At 37.7% G+C, this 15,796-nt stretch overlaps 1 protein-coding gene and 1 pseudogene across 1 annotated transcript; both read left to right on the top strand.

Annotated features, from left to right (window-relative positions):
* The first annotated feature begins 295 nt into the window (after positions 1–295).
* On the top strand, positions 296–1,249 carry LOC126079863 (olfactory receptor 10AG1-like). Its single transcript, XM_049891226.1, has one exon. The coding sequence runs from the start codon at positions 311–313 to the stop codon at positions 1,247–1,249; it is 939 nt and encodes a 312-aa protein (XP_049747183.1). The 5' UTR covers positions 296–310.
* Positions 1,250–14,577: 13,328 nt separating this feature from the next.
* On the top strand, positions 14,578–15,408 carry LOC126080207 (olfactory receptor 10AG1-like; annotated as a pseudogene).
* The last annotated feature ends 388 nt before the right edge of the window (positions 15,409–15,796 follow it).

Genomic DNA, 15,796 nt, shown 5'->3' with positions numbered 1-15,796 from the left:
AGTTGTTGTCATTGTTGTTAGGTGCTGTTGAGTCAGTTCCAGCTCATAGAAACCCTGTAGGACAGAATAGAACTGCCCCATAGGACTTCCAAGGAGTGGCTGGTGTATTCCAACTGTCAAACTTTTGGTTAGCCTCCAAGCTCTTAACCACTTGATTTATCCTGGGCTGTGCTCTGAAAGTATAGTGAAATGATCTTAAAATAAATTTGAGGGGAATTCTTCTATGCAATTTAACAGGAGGTTGTGGGACATACATAAAGAGATACAGGACAGTAAAGGAAATGCACATGTGAATTTACCTCTTCCACAGATGAATCAAGAAAAACCACCAGAAGGAAATCTAACTCAACTGATGGATTTTGTTCTCTTGGGCTTTGCTGACATGCCCCATCTCCAGTGGTTCCTTTTTGGATTGTTTTTAATCATCTATATCATTATCCTGATGAGCAATGGCACCATATTTCTAATAACAAAAATGGATCCTGCCCTACAGAGCCCTATGTATTTTTTCCTGGCAAATTTTTCCATCCTGGAAATCTGCTATGTATCAGCTACTCTTCCCAGAATGCTGATGAATCTAGGAACCCAGAGAAGAAGAATTTCCTTAGTTGCCTGTGCTACACAGATGTGCTTTATCCTTATGTTCGGAGGTACAGAGTGTTTGCTCCTGGCAGTGATGGCCTATGACCGCTATGTGGCCATTTGTAACCCTCTGAACTACCCTCTAGTCATGAACCACAAGGTCTGCATCCAGTTGGTGACTGGGTCCTGGATCACTGGAATTCCAGTTATGATAGGGAAGACTTATCAGATTTTCTCTCTGCCTTTTTGTGGACCTAACCAAATTAACCACTTCTTCTGTGACATTCCCCCAATACTCAAGCTGGCTTGTGGGGACACCTTTGCAAATGAGATGTTGGTCTACATAGTTGCTATGTTATTTGTCATAGTTCCATTTCTGTTGATACTTGGCTCCTACAGTAAAATCATCTCCATCATCCTGAAGCTGCCATCAGCCACAGGCCAAGCCAAAGCCTTCTCTACCTGCTCATCTCATCTTATGGTTGTGGTGTTATTCTTTGGATCAGGCATTATTACATACTTAAGGCCCAACACCAGACACTCAGAGGGAACTGACAAAGTGCTCTCTCTTTTCTACACTATCCTAACTCCTATATTTAATCCCATGATATATAGTCTAAGGAACAAGGATGTTATAATTGCACTGAGAAAATTGCTATGCAAATAATTAACTTCATTAAAGTATGAGTTAAATGTATAAGAATTGTTTTCTCACATATTTTCAGTCCAATTTCAGTATACGTATACCTTGTCTTTCATATTTTACCAATTATTTCCAAATGAAAAATCACTTGTAATGTCAGGCCTTCCTGCTCAAGTTATGTAAGTAATATGTGTCAGCTGATAGAAAATCATTCCATTAGTAATTCTATAATTTCATTATTTGATAAGACCTTTTGCAAGTGCTGATTTAGTCACTTGTAATGTATAGTATTGCACTTAGTGTAAAACATAACATTCATTTCCAGGAGTGTCTGCACAGTTGTGACACCCATTTTAAAAAACCAGGTTGGCAATATGCCTTATTTAAAACTATAGACTGATCCCTTGGTATCCACTGGGGATTGGTTCCAGGACTCCCATGGATATCAAAATCTGTGAATGCTCAAGACTCTTATATAAAATGGCATAGTATTTTCACGTAATCTATGCACAAACGCTAGTAAACTTTAAATCATTCCTAGAATACTTATGATACCAAATACAATGCAAATGTGTGAATAGGTCTTATACAGTATAGTTTAGGAAATAATGACAAGATACAAGTGGAGAAAGGCTCAAACAATGAGTGCTGGGGAGAGACTGAGGACCTGTGAAATGGCAGGAGGCTACAGCAGGGTATGCCTACACATCACTTCATTCACATAGATTCAGGGTAGTGCTTGATGCAATAACAACAGTAATATAATCTCTATGACAAACCTGAAATGGCCTCCCTGACGAAGTAACATTTGTGAGTTGTAAATAGTTAGAAGTAGTAACTATGTAAAGAACATTCTAGGCAGTTGTAAAAGCAAAGGAAGACCACTAAGGTTTACATTCTTAGAAGCATAAAGAACTGATTGCCTGGGGAAAAAAATGTGTTACCATATGAGTTTGGAAATAAAGTCAGGTGAAAAGTTATATAGCAGTTTTCAATTCCTGAATAGAAATTTGAATTATTCCAGTTACAATGGAAATTCATGAACATGCTTAAGATTTTCTGTAGAGAACATTTCAGCAGTCTGAATGTACCAGCCACTCCTTGGAAACCCTATGGGGCAGTTCTACTGTGTCCTACAGAGTTGTCATGAGTCTGAATCAACTTGACAGCAAGGTTTTTGATTGTTTGTTTTTTTTATAGAGAACACTTAAGAACTTAAGAACCTCAGAACAATATTGTAGAGGGTGATGGGCGTGGTAATGACTCTTTCGAGTTTTTAAATCACTTAAAATTGTAAACCTAGCCTTGAAACAAGAATCAAATGAAATGGGAAACATATTGTACCATGGCGTGCTAGATTTTATGATGCTATTTTATTTTATTTATATATATACTCATCCTTGGTATCCATGGCAGAATCTTTTCAGGTTCCTCACTGATACAAAATCTGAGCGTGCTTCAATCCATTTTATACTTCCCATATACTTTAAATCATCTCTAGATTACTTATAATACCTAACACAACCTAGTAAATGCTATGTAAATAGTTGTTATACAGTACTATAGTGTTTAGGGAATAATGACAAGACAGAAGGTGAACATCCTCAAACAACAAGTGTTGAAGAGGGACTGAGGATCTGTGAAACGGTGGGAGGCTATATGAGGATATGCTTACACATCGTTTGGTTCGCATGGATTCAGTGTAGTGCTCGGCCACCAGCAAATTCAAGCTTTCTTTTTGGAACTTGTTTTTTTTTTTCTGGATATTTTCAATCCAAGGTTGTTTGAATCTGTGGCTGGTTAACCCACAGATATAGAGGACCAACTGTATACACACATACACAGACATATATGTATATTTATATATAACATGTTATATATAGATAATACATAATACACAATAAATAATATATAATACATAATATGTAATGTATATATTTTATATTATCAGTTGTAAATGGTAATTATCATGATATTTGATTATATTTGTATGCGTATGTGCATAGGTGTGTGTATATATATAGGTATATATATATATATATATAGTTGTTGTTGTTAGGTGCCATCTAGTCATTTCTGACTCATACGGAACCTATGTACAATAGAATAACATTGTCTGGTCCTGTGCCAACCTCACAATCATTTTTATGCTTGTGCCCATTGTGGCAGCCACTGTGTCAATCCATCTCATTCACAGCCTTCCTCTTATTCACTGACCCTCTACTTTACCAAGCATGCTGTCCTCCTCCAGGCACCAGTCACTCCTGATCACGTGCCCAGTGCATGTGAGAGGAAATCTCGCCATCCTTCTAAGGAGCGTTCTGGTATTACTTCCTCCAAGACAGATTTGTACATTCTTTTGGAAGTCCACGGTATATTCAATATTCTTCTCTAACACCACAATCCAAAGGTGTCAATTTTTCCTTGGTTGTATTCATCATCCAGCTTTCACATGCGTGGGAAGGGATTGAAAACACCATTACTTGAGTCGGGGCATCTTAGTCTTCAAGATGACATCTTTGCTTTTCAACCCTTAAAGAGGTCCTTTGCAGCAGATTTGCCCTGTACAATATGTTTTTTGATTTCTTGACTGCTGCTTTTATGGGTGTGGATTGAGAATCCAAGTAAAATGAAATCCTTGACAACTTCAATCTTCTCTCCACTTATCATGATGTTGGTTATTGGTACAGTTGTGAGGATTTTTTTTTTTTTCTTTGTGTCGAGGTATAATCCATACTGAAGGCTGTGGTCTTTGATCTTCATAAGTGCTTCAAGCCCTCTTTATTTTCAGCAAGCAAGGTTGTGCCATCCACATAACGCAGGTTGTTAATGAGTCTTCCTTCAATCCTATACCCTGTTCTTCTTCATATAGTCCAGTTTCTCAGACTTTTTGCTCAGCATACAGATTCAATTGATACAGCGAAAGGACACATCCCTGATACACACCTTTCCTGACTTTAAACCACTCGGTATCCCCCTTGTTCTGTTTGAACAACTGCCTCTTGATCTATGTACAAGTTCCTCAGGAGCCCAATTAGATGTTCTGGAATTCTCATTCTTTGCAATGTTATACATAATTTGATATGATCCACACAGTTGAATGCCTTTGCATAGTCAATAAAACACAGGTAAACATCTTTCTGGTATTCTCTGCTTTCAGCCAAGATCCATCTGACATCAGCAATGATGTCCCTGATTTGATGCCCTCTTCTGAATCTGCCTGGAATTTCTGACAATACACTGCTGCAGCCAGTTTTGAATAACCTTCAACAAAATTTTATTTGTGTGTGATATCAATGATCTTGCTTGATGATATCTATATTCAGTTGGACCATCTTTCTTGAGAATAGGCTTAAGTATGGATCTCTTCCATTCAGTCTGCCAGGTAGCTAGCTTTCTTCCAAATTTCTTGGCATAGAGGAGTGAGCACTTCCAGTGCTGCATCTGTTTGTTGAAACATCTCAACTGATACTCTGTCAATTCCTGGAGTCTTGTTTTTTGCCAATGTCTTCATGGCAGCTTGGACTTCTTCTTTCAGTATCATCGGTACCTGCTCATACGGTACCTCCTGAAATGTTTGGATGTCAACCAATTATTTTTGGTACAGTGACTTTGTGTATTCCTTCTATCTTCTTTTGATGATTCCTGCATTGTTTAATATTGTCCCCACAGAATCCTTCAATATTGCAACTGAAAGCTTGAATTTTTTTCTTCATTTCTTTTAGCTTGAGAAATGCCAAGCCTGTTCTTCCCTTTTGTTTTTCTACTTCCGTGACTTTTCACGCGTCGTTCTAATACTTTACTTTGTCTTCTTGAGCTGCCTTTTGAAATCTTCTGTTCAGCTCCTTCGCTTCATCGTTTCTTCCTTTTGCTTTAGCGACTCAACGTTCAGGATACCCTGTTGGATAGTGGTTAAGTGTTATAGCTGGTAACCAAAAGGTTGGCAGTTGGGATCCACCAGGCACTCCTAGGAAACTCTATGGGGCAGTTCTACTCTGTCCTATAGGGTCACTATGAGTCAGAATCAACTCAATGGCAACGGGTTTGGCTTTTTTGGCTTTACTTGATGTTCAAGTGTAAGTTCCAGAGTCTCTTCTGACATCCCTTTGGTCTTTTTTTTTTTCTCTCCTGTGGTTTTTGTGGCCTCTTGCTTTCTTTATGTATGATGTCCTTGATGTCATTCCACAACTCGTCTGGTCTTTGGTCATTAGTGTTCAACACGTTAAATCTATTCTAGAGATTTTCTCCAGGTTCAGGTGGGATATACTCAAGGTCATACTTTGGCTCTCATGGACTTGTTCTAATTTTCTTCAGTTTCAACTTGAAACTTGCATGTGAGCAATCGATGGTCTGTTCCACAGTTGGCCCCTGGCCTTGTGCTGACTGATGATATTGAGCTTCCCCATCATCTCTTTCCACAGATGTAGTCAATTTGATCCTGTTGTAACCCATCTGGAGAAGTCCATGTGTATAGTCATCATTTATGTTGGCGAAAAAATGTATTTGCCACGAAAAAGTCTTTGGTCTTGCAAAATTCAGTTATGTGATCTCTGGTATCATTTCTATCACCGAGGCCATATTTTCCAACTACTGACGCTTCTTCTTTGTTTCCAACTTTCTCATTCCAATAACCGGTAATTATCAATGCATCCTGATTGTGTGTTTGGTCAATTTCAGACTGCAGAAGTTGGTAAAAATCTTCAATGTCTTCATCTTTGTCCTTAGTGGCTGGTGCATAAATTTGAGTAATAGTCGTATTAACTGGTCTTCCTTGTAGGTGTATGGATATTATCCAATCACTGACAAGGTTGTACTTCAGGATAGATCTTGAAGTATTCTTTTTGACAATGAATACAATGCCATTCCTCTTCAATTTGTCATTTTCAGCATAGTAGACCATATGATTGTCTGATTCAAAATGGCCAATACCAGTCCATTTCGGCTCACTAATGCCTAAGATATTGATGTTTATGTGTTCCATGTCATTTTTGACAATTTCCAGTTTTCCTAAATTCATACTTCGTACCTTGCATGTTGTGATTATTAATGTGTATTTGCAGCTGTTTCTCTCATTTTGACTTGTGCCACATCAGCAAATGAAGGTGCTGAAAGCTTGACTCCATCCATGGCATTAAGATCAATTCCACTTTGCAGAGGCTGTTCTTCCCCAGTCTTATTTTGAGTGCCTTCCAACCTAGGGAGCTCATCTTCCAGCACTATATCAATGTTCTGCTGCTATTCTGTTTTCAATGGCTAACTATTTTCAGAAATAGACTTCCAGGTCCTTCTTCCTAGTCTGTCTTAGTCTGGAAGCTTAGCTGAAACCTGTCTACCATGGGTGAACCTGCTGGTATCTGAATATCGGTGGCATAGCTTCCAGGATCAGAGCAACACACAAGACCCCCGAGTACCACAAACTGACTGACACGAGGGAGAAGTGCAGCTGGACTGTATATATTTTTTATCATACACACAAAACAAGGAGTTTAAGCATTTAATGAACACAAGTTGACGAATAGGACCACTAAATTCAATAAAAGTGTAAACAACAAAGTAAGGAACACTAACAAATATACTTATAAAATGATTATTGCTTGTCAGGTACTACTCTCAAGTGCTTCCTTAGTGAATAACCCATTCAATTCTCATGGAATTGGTGCCATTTTATTAACCACAATTTAAATAAAAAACTGATTTGGAGATTTTAAGTCATTTGCATTAGAACCCAGCTAGTCGGTGGTGAAATATAGTTGGAATCTATTTACTTGGCTCCAGATTCCACCCTCTTAACACTCGTGCATACACTTCCCTTGTGGGAGAAAGTTGATGGACAGACAATGAGCATCATTCACAAAGTCTGTCCTCATTAGGAATGGTAATAAACTCAAAAACCAAACTTGTTGCCGTTGAGTCAATTCCGACTCATGGTGACTCTAGGGGACAGAGTAGAACTGCCTCCACAGGGTGTCCAAGGAGCACCCCGTGGATTTGAACTACCAACCTTTTGGTTAGTAGCTATAGCTCTTAACCACAACTCCACCAGGGTTTCCAGGAATGGTAATAGTGCAGATTAAAAAATAAATGAGTCTTTCCATCTTTTCTCCATTAATTTGGCATGCATACAAAATAGATTTTTAATCATAGTAAAGGCTGACTGTCAAAAGAATGAACAAATCTGTCTTGGAAGAAGTACAACCAGAAGGCTCCTTAGAAGCAAGGATGGCAAGACTGCATCTTACATACTTTGGACATATTGTCAGGAGGGATCAGTCCCTGGAGAAGGACATCATACTTACCAAAGTACAGGGCCAGCAAAAAAGAGGAAGACCCTAAATGAGATGGATTGACACAGTGGCTGCAACAATGAGCTCAAGCATAATGATTGTAAGGATGGCACAGGACTGGGCAGTGTTTCATTCTGTTGTACATAGGGTCACTATGTGTCGGAACCGACTTGATAGCACTTAACAACAACAACAACAAAGGTTGAAAGCAGGAATCAATATATGAAGTAGCAGTAAAGTCGGAAAGGAATATGAGGCAGTTGCATGTACTACATGCAATATATCTTGTTTACCTTCTTCTTCTATAAATGAGCAAAGCTTCAGTTGATAATAACAATATTTTCCAGCTTCAGCAAGGAGTTCTTTGTCAAAATCTCTCCCATTGATGGAGTGGTATTAGGTGTGGAAAAGGGAAAAGAAAATGTACGTCTTCTATTTCCTCACTATAGTATTGTGTCATAGTCTACTCATTGTATTCAAATTTGTTAAGGATGCATTTAGGTATCCTTTTCTTGTAAAAACATGGGATTTCACTTTGTAAAGGATGCGTTTAGATATCTTTTTCCTGTAAAAACATGGGATTCTAGAGGAATCAGTGTTGGCTGGTAGTCACAGTCTTACTGACCAAAACTTGGTATATTACATAATAGGTTAGTCAGTTCCAAGGTTCCCATTGGCACCTGCTATCCAATAACTGTTGTTGTTAAGTGCCATCGAAGAAGACACAGTGACCCCATGTGACAGAGAAGAACTGACTCATAGGGTTTTCTAAGCAGTAATCTTTATGGAAGCAGATTGCCAGGTTTTTCTCCCACAGAGACACTAGGTTAGTTAGAACTACCAGCCTTTCAGTTAGCAACCAAGAGCTTAACTATTGTTCCACCAGGGCTGTTAGCCCTAAAGCCTGTGGTGAACATAAACCCAATGCCATCGCATCAATTCTGACTTATACCTACCCTATAGGACAGAGTAGAACTGCCCCATAGAGTTTCCAAGGAGTGCCTGGTGGATTTGAACTGCCAACCCTTTGGTTAGCAGCTGTAGCACTTAACCACTATGCTACCAGGGTTTCCGTGGTGAACATAAGAACACATTATTTGAAGTAAAATAACGCAAGTCCTGGTTCTGTCAATTAGTGTTTAATATCTGGAAGTGGAGTATGGGTGAGGGCATACTTTGTCCCAGTGATTGGAAGTCAGACAAGTTGGGAATGCCTATCTCCTCCAAATATAATCATAGTGAAAGAATTGAGAGGGAGTACCACCTCACAGCTAAGGAAAAATCCTGTGGACCAAAGCTGCAGAAGGATCCTCCTGACACGGTGAAGACAAGCAGTGTCTCAGACATAAAAACAACAGCAAATTGGTACAAAAACAAGAGCACATTGATATGGAGGCAAAACAATCAAAAGCAAAGTCATCATAACCTATTGCCTTCAAGCTGATTCCGACTCACAGTGACCCCACAGGACAGAGCAGAGCTGCCCACGGAGCACCTGGTGGATTCCAACTACTGACTTTTTGGTTAGCAGCCAGAGCACGTAACCACTACACCACCAAGGATTCGTAAAAACACAAGCCCGTTTCTGTGGAGTCAATTCCGACTCATAGCTGTAGCACTTAACCACTGCACCACCAGGGCTCCCACAAAGCGATCATATGGGGCTAAAAATTCAAGATTTAGGCTTAATGTATTTCTCCCCCCAAAAAAACCATGAAGTGGACTGAAATTTGGGAAATGTTAAATTCTTAAATGTTGCGATGAAGAAGTTTTGTATTTTTCTATTTTTATATAGAATATTTAGTCTCATCCCCTTGTTTATAATGACTGTTTGTAACCTAAGTTTTTCCATTCGTGGGCTCCGATTTGTCTAGAGTGCATCGTAATATAAATATAGTAATCTTACTTTAGGCAAACCAGAATTGACTTTGCCTTCCTAAAAGTTACTCAAAAAAAAATCCAAACCTGTTGCCATCAAGTAGATTCTGAGTCATAGCAACCCCATAGGACAGAGTAGAACTGCCCCGTAGAGCTTGCAAGGAACGTCTGGTGGATTTGAACTGCCAACCTTTTGGTTAGCAGCCATAGCTCTTAACCGCTACACCACCAGCATCTCCATAAAGTTACTCCAAGATCATAAATATCTACCACTGCGAAGCAAAACCAGTACACACTAATGATAAGAAAATGAGCAGAATATGTTCAGATGATGTTAATGAGACATGATTTACTAAAAAGTCTATTCAAAAGAATCATCGGAAATAAAGTAAGAAAGTTAAGCAGGCAAGAGATACGGAATGTGAACATTGTCTTGCAGGTAATATAGGGTGGTTAGGAATATTTCTTTTCCCAGGACATCCATGAGCTCTGACTGTATTTTGAAAATAAAGAATGTGTGAAATAATATTCTATGCAGAGACTACAGAGAAAGTCTGGTCTATCATGAAAAAGCTGTTTGGAAAAACACACCAAATTTAATTGCAAAGAGAAGCAATTAGTTAGCAAATTAGTTATGACCCAGGAGAAGAGATACCTCCACAGGGGATAAGTGACTATTTCCTACATAAAGAGAACTTGCTATTTCAAAAGCAAGTCGAATTCCTGTTTAAAAAATAGAATACATTTTAAACAATTTAAATATTAAAAAAAAAAAAAATCAAACACCATCAAAGAGAAAGGAGTACAGCAAAGACAAAAAGGGTAAATATAAACTATTAATATGTTGATATTGTGTTTTAATTCAGGACTATTACTTAATTTGAAGAGCGATATTTAGTAAAGAATATCAAACTCCTGAAATAATGAGTATATCTTCATCTGAAGATGTGTTCACTGCTTGAGACTGCAGCTGTAGATTTCTTTCTGAATTAAAATATTAAATTAAATGTGTTTCAAGTGTTTTAAATACATATAATTCTCCCTAATTTATCTACTGCTGGTGATGATGATAATTAATTTTAAAAGTTACTCATTTTAAGAAACAACCTCTTAAGGAAACTAGACGCAAAAAAACTTAAATATATTTTGCTATTCTGATAACAAAGGAAATATTGCCCTTATTAATGAAATCATTTATGTAAGATGGACACTCCTTCCATTAGGGAAAATATGAAACATTTATTTCTTCTAAATTGTAAGTTCATGAAAAAAAATTTACTTCAATATTTTTAATTCATATTCTATTATGGCATACATTACCCCAATAAAATCATACTGTATATCTGGAAGGACTCAGACATATCTGATAACTACTTTTACTAAATATTTTAAGGTTTTTTTTGATTTCCCCTAGGAATGTTTTATTTTACCTTAATATAGGGAACTATGCCCAAATATTATTATGATTAAAATATATAAATGTGAGAAGGTTGTGTTTTTTAACAATAAGATCAGTTTTTAATCAACATATAAGATTGAGAACTACTAGAATCTTAATGGAAACTTTTAGAGTTTGCTTTTTGCATTCTCACCACAATTACCACCTTTAATCACCTTCTTCTTCTTCATGGTCAATATATTTTCTAATATAAATTTCTTTTCATATAATTTATAGTCATATGGAGCATACCATGTTAGGGGCATAACCTTGTGAAATATTCTTGCTAAATCATAGGATGTAATGTCAAGGGAATAAAAGACATGCATATAGTCAAATAGCATATTTGAGGGCTCATCATGGAAATAGTGTTAGAATTCATAGGCCAGAAATTATACAGTAAAACCTTTGAAAATCAGAACCTAGGTAAAGCAGAACCTGTCAGAGAAGGAAAACTCACAGGGTGTTTAGGAGGTAGGGGTTCTTAATAGAGAGCAATAGAAAAATGGTAAGACTGTATCCTGCCAAAGGCAGAAAACTTGCGAGACCTGGAAAACAAGGCAGGCCTGTTGAATACCGCCTCTCACAGGTTTCATTGTGTTATGGACTAGATTGATTGGAAAAATATTCATAGACGTTGATCAACCTAATAGTTAATTGAGGTTTTCTGCTGGCTCTAACTGCTATAGATGCATTTTGTCCTCACGGTAATCTATAAAGTACCTGTGTGTTTTACTCACATTCTTATGTACTTAGCCATTGTACATCATTCCACATGATGTGCATTGTTGTAAGTAAAATGGTATATCTTAGGTTTGTAAAATGGTTTATACCAGCTTAAAGCTCATGGACCTTTTTTCCAATTCCAGTGTTTATTTCGAGATGTGACTCCATTTCATCCATTGGTTTACTAAGCAAATACAAAAGTCTTGGATAAAATACATTAAGTAAAGTACTAAGATGGAGTGGTTTAGGATATCATGTGAACAGCAGACAGAAAGAAGAAAATATTCTAGGTTTCAAAAAAGTTGAAAAATAATCAATAATGTATTAATTAAAAATTATAAACCTTTCCATTAGACACTACTCTGTTTTCAAGGTTATAAAACAAGAATCTTAAAAGAAGATATAATCAGATTGCAGTACATTGCATATAATTGACTGAATAAATGTTAACAAGCTTGGGAAAATTAATTATTTTTCCATATCACAGCTAGGAATCTGGAAATAGCTTGGTAGTAGAGATGAAATCCAGAGCTTGTGAAAACCTGGAAAATTTATGCGAAATCTTCAAGTCTCAAATTTTTAGCTTCTAATGAAAAGTGGAGCTATAAACACCTTATTTTAAAATAAAACAATAAGAATATGATAAAGAGATAATTCACGCTGGCACTAATATAATTCAATGTTACTAATATAATCTTGGCTTTGCAATCAACACCCATGGAAGCAGCAGTCAAGAAATCAAATGATGCTTTGCATTGGGAAAATCTGCTGCAAAAGTCACCTTTCAAGTGTTAAAAAGCAAAGATGTCACTTTAAGGACTAAGAGGCACCTGACCCAAGCGATGGTGCTTTTAATCACGTAGTATGCATGTGAAAGCTCGTCAATAATAAAGAAGACTGAAGAAGAATTGACACCTTTGAAATATGGTGCTGAGGAAGAATATTCGATATACCATGGGCTGACAAAAGAAGGAAAAATCTGACTTGGAAGAAGTACAGCCAGAATGCTCCTTAGAAGCAAGGATGACGAGACATCATCTTACATACTTTGGACATGTTATCAGAAGGGACCAGTCCCGGGAGAAGGACATCATGCTCAGTAAAACAGAGGGTCAGTGAAAGAGGAAAACCCTCAATGAGAAGGACTGACACAGTGGCTGGGCAATGATCTCAAGTATAACTACAGTTATGAGGATTTGTGCAGGACAGGGCAGTGTTTCTTTCTGTTGTACATAGGATTGCTATGGGTCAGAACTGACTTGGAAGCACCTAACAACAACGATATAATCCTTAAGGAGCCATGGTGGCACAACAGTTAAGTCCTTCATTGCTAACTGAAAGTTTGGCAGTTCAAATTCACTCAGCAGCTCTACTGGAGAAAGGACTTGACCATTTGTTCCATAAACATTACAGCCAGGAAAAACTAATGGGGCATTTACACTCTGTCACATAGGATTACTATGAGACACCTAACACAACAATACAATCTCTAGGATAATCCTGAGAAGACCTCTCTGAAGAAATGACATTTGAGGTGAGTCCTAATTAGAAGAAGTCACTCTGTAAGGAACATCCTGGGCAGATGAAAGAGCGGAAGAGGACCCTTAAGGTTTACACTCTTAGAAACCTAAAGAACTGATTGCCCAGGGTGGGGGACGGGGGATGTTTTAGTCAATGAGGTTGGAAATAAAGGCAGAGGCCAAGTTACATCGCAGTTTTCAATTCCTGGAAATAAATTTGGATTTTTCCAAGTACAATGGGAATCCATGAAAGTGCTTTTAGCATGGTAGTAAAATGAGGGAATTTACACCTTTTCAATGTCCACACTGATATTCCTGTACACAAGGTATTGTAGTGGAACAAGGCTATTATATTCATTCCAAAAATGAGAGGATAGTTTGAACTAAGGAGTTAGCCATAGAGGTGAGGAAAATCAGCATATTTTGAAAGTTTAAGTGTTGTGAGTGATGTGCGTACAGCTGCTAGTATGTCTGCTCCTGAGAGTGTGAAAATTAGTTCCTGAATTCAGCAAATAAACCCCTTCCCTCTCAACTGATCTGAGCTCTCCCCTCCACGGAGCAGGATTGCCAGTGACCAGAAATCATGATTAGGGCAATGCTCTAGGGCTTGATCAGAAAAAGAAATAGCTGGAGGGAATGCAGCGGAAGAGGGTTAGACATGGTTGTAGGGACTTATGGAGATAGTGATGCCTCAGTTGTAACCCTAATAAGAGAAACATGAATACCAGAGAACAAAAGATAAAATGTATTGGATTAAATGAATTATGTGTCTTAAGGTTATATATTAATAAACATTAAATACATTTGGAGCCCTGGTGGGGTAGTTTGAATCCACCAGCTAGCTGTTCCTTGGAAACTCTATGGTTTATTGATACATAGGAGGTAGTGATAGAGAAAGTTGTGAAATACAATACCTGGGCTCAATCGTTTACATATTCATTAAAAAAGATGAAACAGGCACATAAAAATGGAAAACAAACATGGAACCTTATTCCCTGAGTTACAAACAAAAAAAAAAGCAGAGTCCAGTTTGAGTATATGGTGTGCAGGGTTGGATATTATGTGTAAATGAAGATCAAAAACAAACAAACAGAAAGCCTTCAAAGATATATGTGAAATTTAAAGACAGGCCAATTTTGGAAAGAGGGAAAACTTTGAAAGAAGGGAATTGGTTTGAGGAAGTTCTCAGTTAAAAGAAGGGCAGGTCAGATTATGATTCTATATTTAACTGAATTAAAGGTCTCAGTTGCATTCTCCCCTCTTGTATGGAGAGATTAATAAAAATGTACGGCTGTGGATCTTACTGGAATGATTAGAAGGCAAATCTAGAATTATAAATCAATTGCATGCACATTTTGTTGATCGAATTGATTTCCTCTGCAATTGACTTAATTGCTCCTGGTTTCACAACAGATCACCCAGGATCAGAGAATGCAAGTGTCAGAAAGAAACTGAGAAATTATAAAGGCCAATGCCCATGTCACAATTCAATTATCAAAAAGGAAAATGCAGCCAAGGAGAACAAAGCCACAGATAGAAAGCAAATTAAAAGTAAAGGAAACCAATATCAGTAAAATGATGGAATTTGTTCTTTTAGGATTTTCTGATATTCCCAAATTTCATTGGTTTCTTTTTGGAGCATTCTTAGCTGTTTATATGATTATTCTGTTGGGCAATGGCATCATAATTCTAATAACAAGAGTAGATCCCGCACTTCAGATCCCCATGTATTTTTTTCTCAGTAACTTTTCCTTCCTGGAAATCTGTTATGTGTCTGTCACTCTTCCTAGAATGCTCATGGATCTTTGGACCCAGAAAGGAAACATTTTTTTTTTGCTTGTGCTACACAAATGTGCTTTGCCCTTATGCTTGGAGCCACAGAATGCCTTCTCCTGGCGGTAATGGCCTATGACCGTTACATGGCCATCTGTCACCCTCTGCACTATCCTATAGTCATGAACCACAAAACTTGCATCCAGCTAGTGTCTGGCTCCTGGATCAGTGCCATTACCATTGAGGTAGGGCAAACAGGACAGATTTTCTCTCGGTCTTTTTGTGGTTCTAACCAAATTAACCACTTCTTCTGTGACATTCCCCCAATCCTCAAGCTTGCCTGTGGAGACATCTTTGTCAATGAGATGGTAGTCTATATATTTGCTGTGGTATTTGTCACTGTTCCTTTTATGCTGATACTTGGGTCCTATATCCTATAACAGAATTATCTCAACCATCCTCAGGTTGCCATCAAACACAGGACGGACCAAAGCCTTTTCCACCTGTTCTTCCCACCTCATAGTTATATTTTATTCTATGGATCAGCTATTATTACCTATTTAAAACCCAAATCCAACCAATATGAAGAAACAGACAAACTTCTCTCTCTTTTCTACACCATTTTGACCCCATTGTTTAACCCCATGATATACAGCCTGAGGAACAAAGATGTTACAGAAGCATTGAGAAAATTTCTTCCCAAATCACTGGCGTTACGACACACTTGAACTAACAGAACTTTTACAATCCAAGAATAAAACCAGCAACTCAAAATACAGTGGGCAAATCATTTGAATAAACACTGTCATGGATTGAATTGTGTCCCCCCAAAATATATGTATCAATTTGGCTGGGCCATGATTCCCAGTATTGTGGGATTGTCCACTATTTTGTCATTTGATGTGATTTTCCTATGTGTTATAAGTCCTACCTCTATGATGTTAATGAGATG

This window comes from Elephas maximus, chromosome 7 (genome assembly GCF_024166365.1).
Source record: "Elephas maximus indicus isolate mEleMax1 chromosome 7, mEleMax1 primary haplotype, whole genome shotgun sequence".
NCBI lineage: Eukaryota > Metazoa > Chordata > Mammalia > Proboscidea > Elephantidae > Elephas > Elephas maximus.
Note: the sequence above shows the minus strand (reverse complement) of the source record. Positions and strands in the feature narration are given on the sequence as shown.

Coding starts and splice junctions, on each gene's coding strand:
- LOC126079863 (XM_049891226.1), top strand. CDS start 311: ATGAATCAAGAAAAACCACCAGAAGGAAATCTAACTCAACTGATGGAT.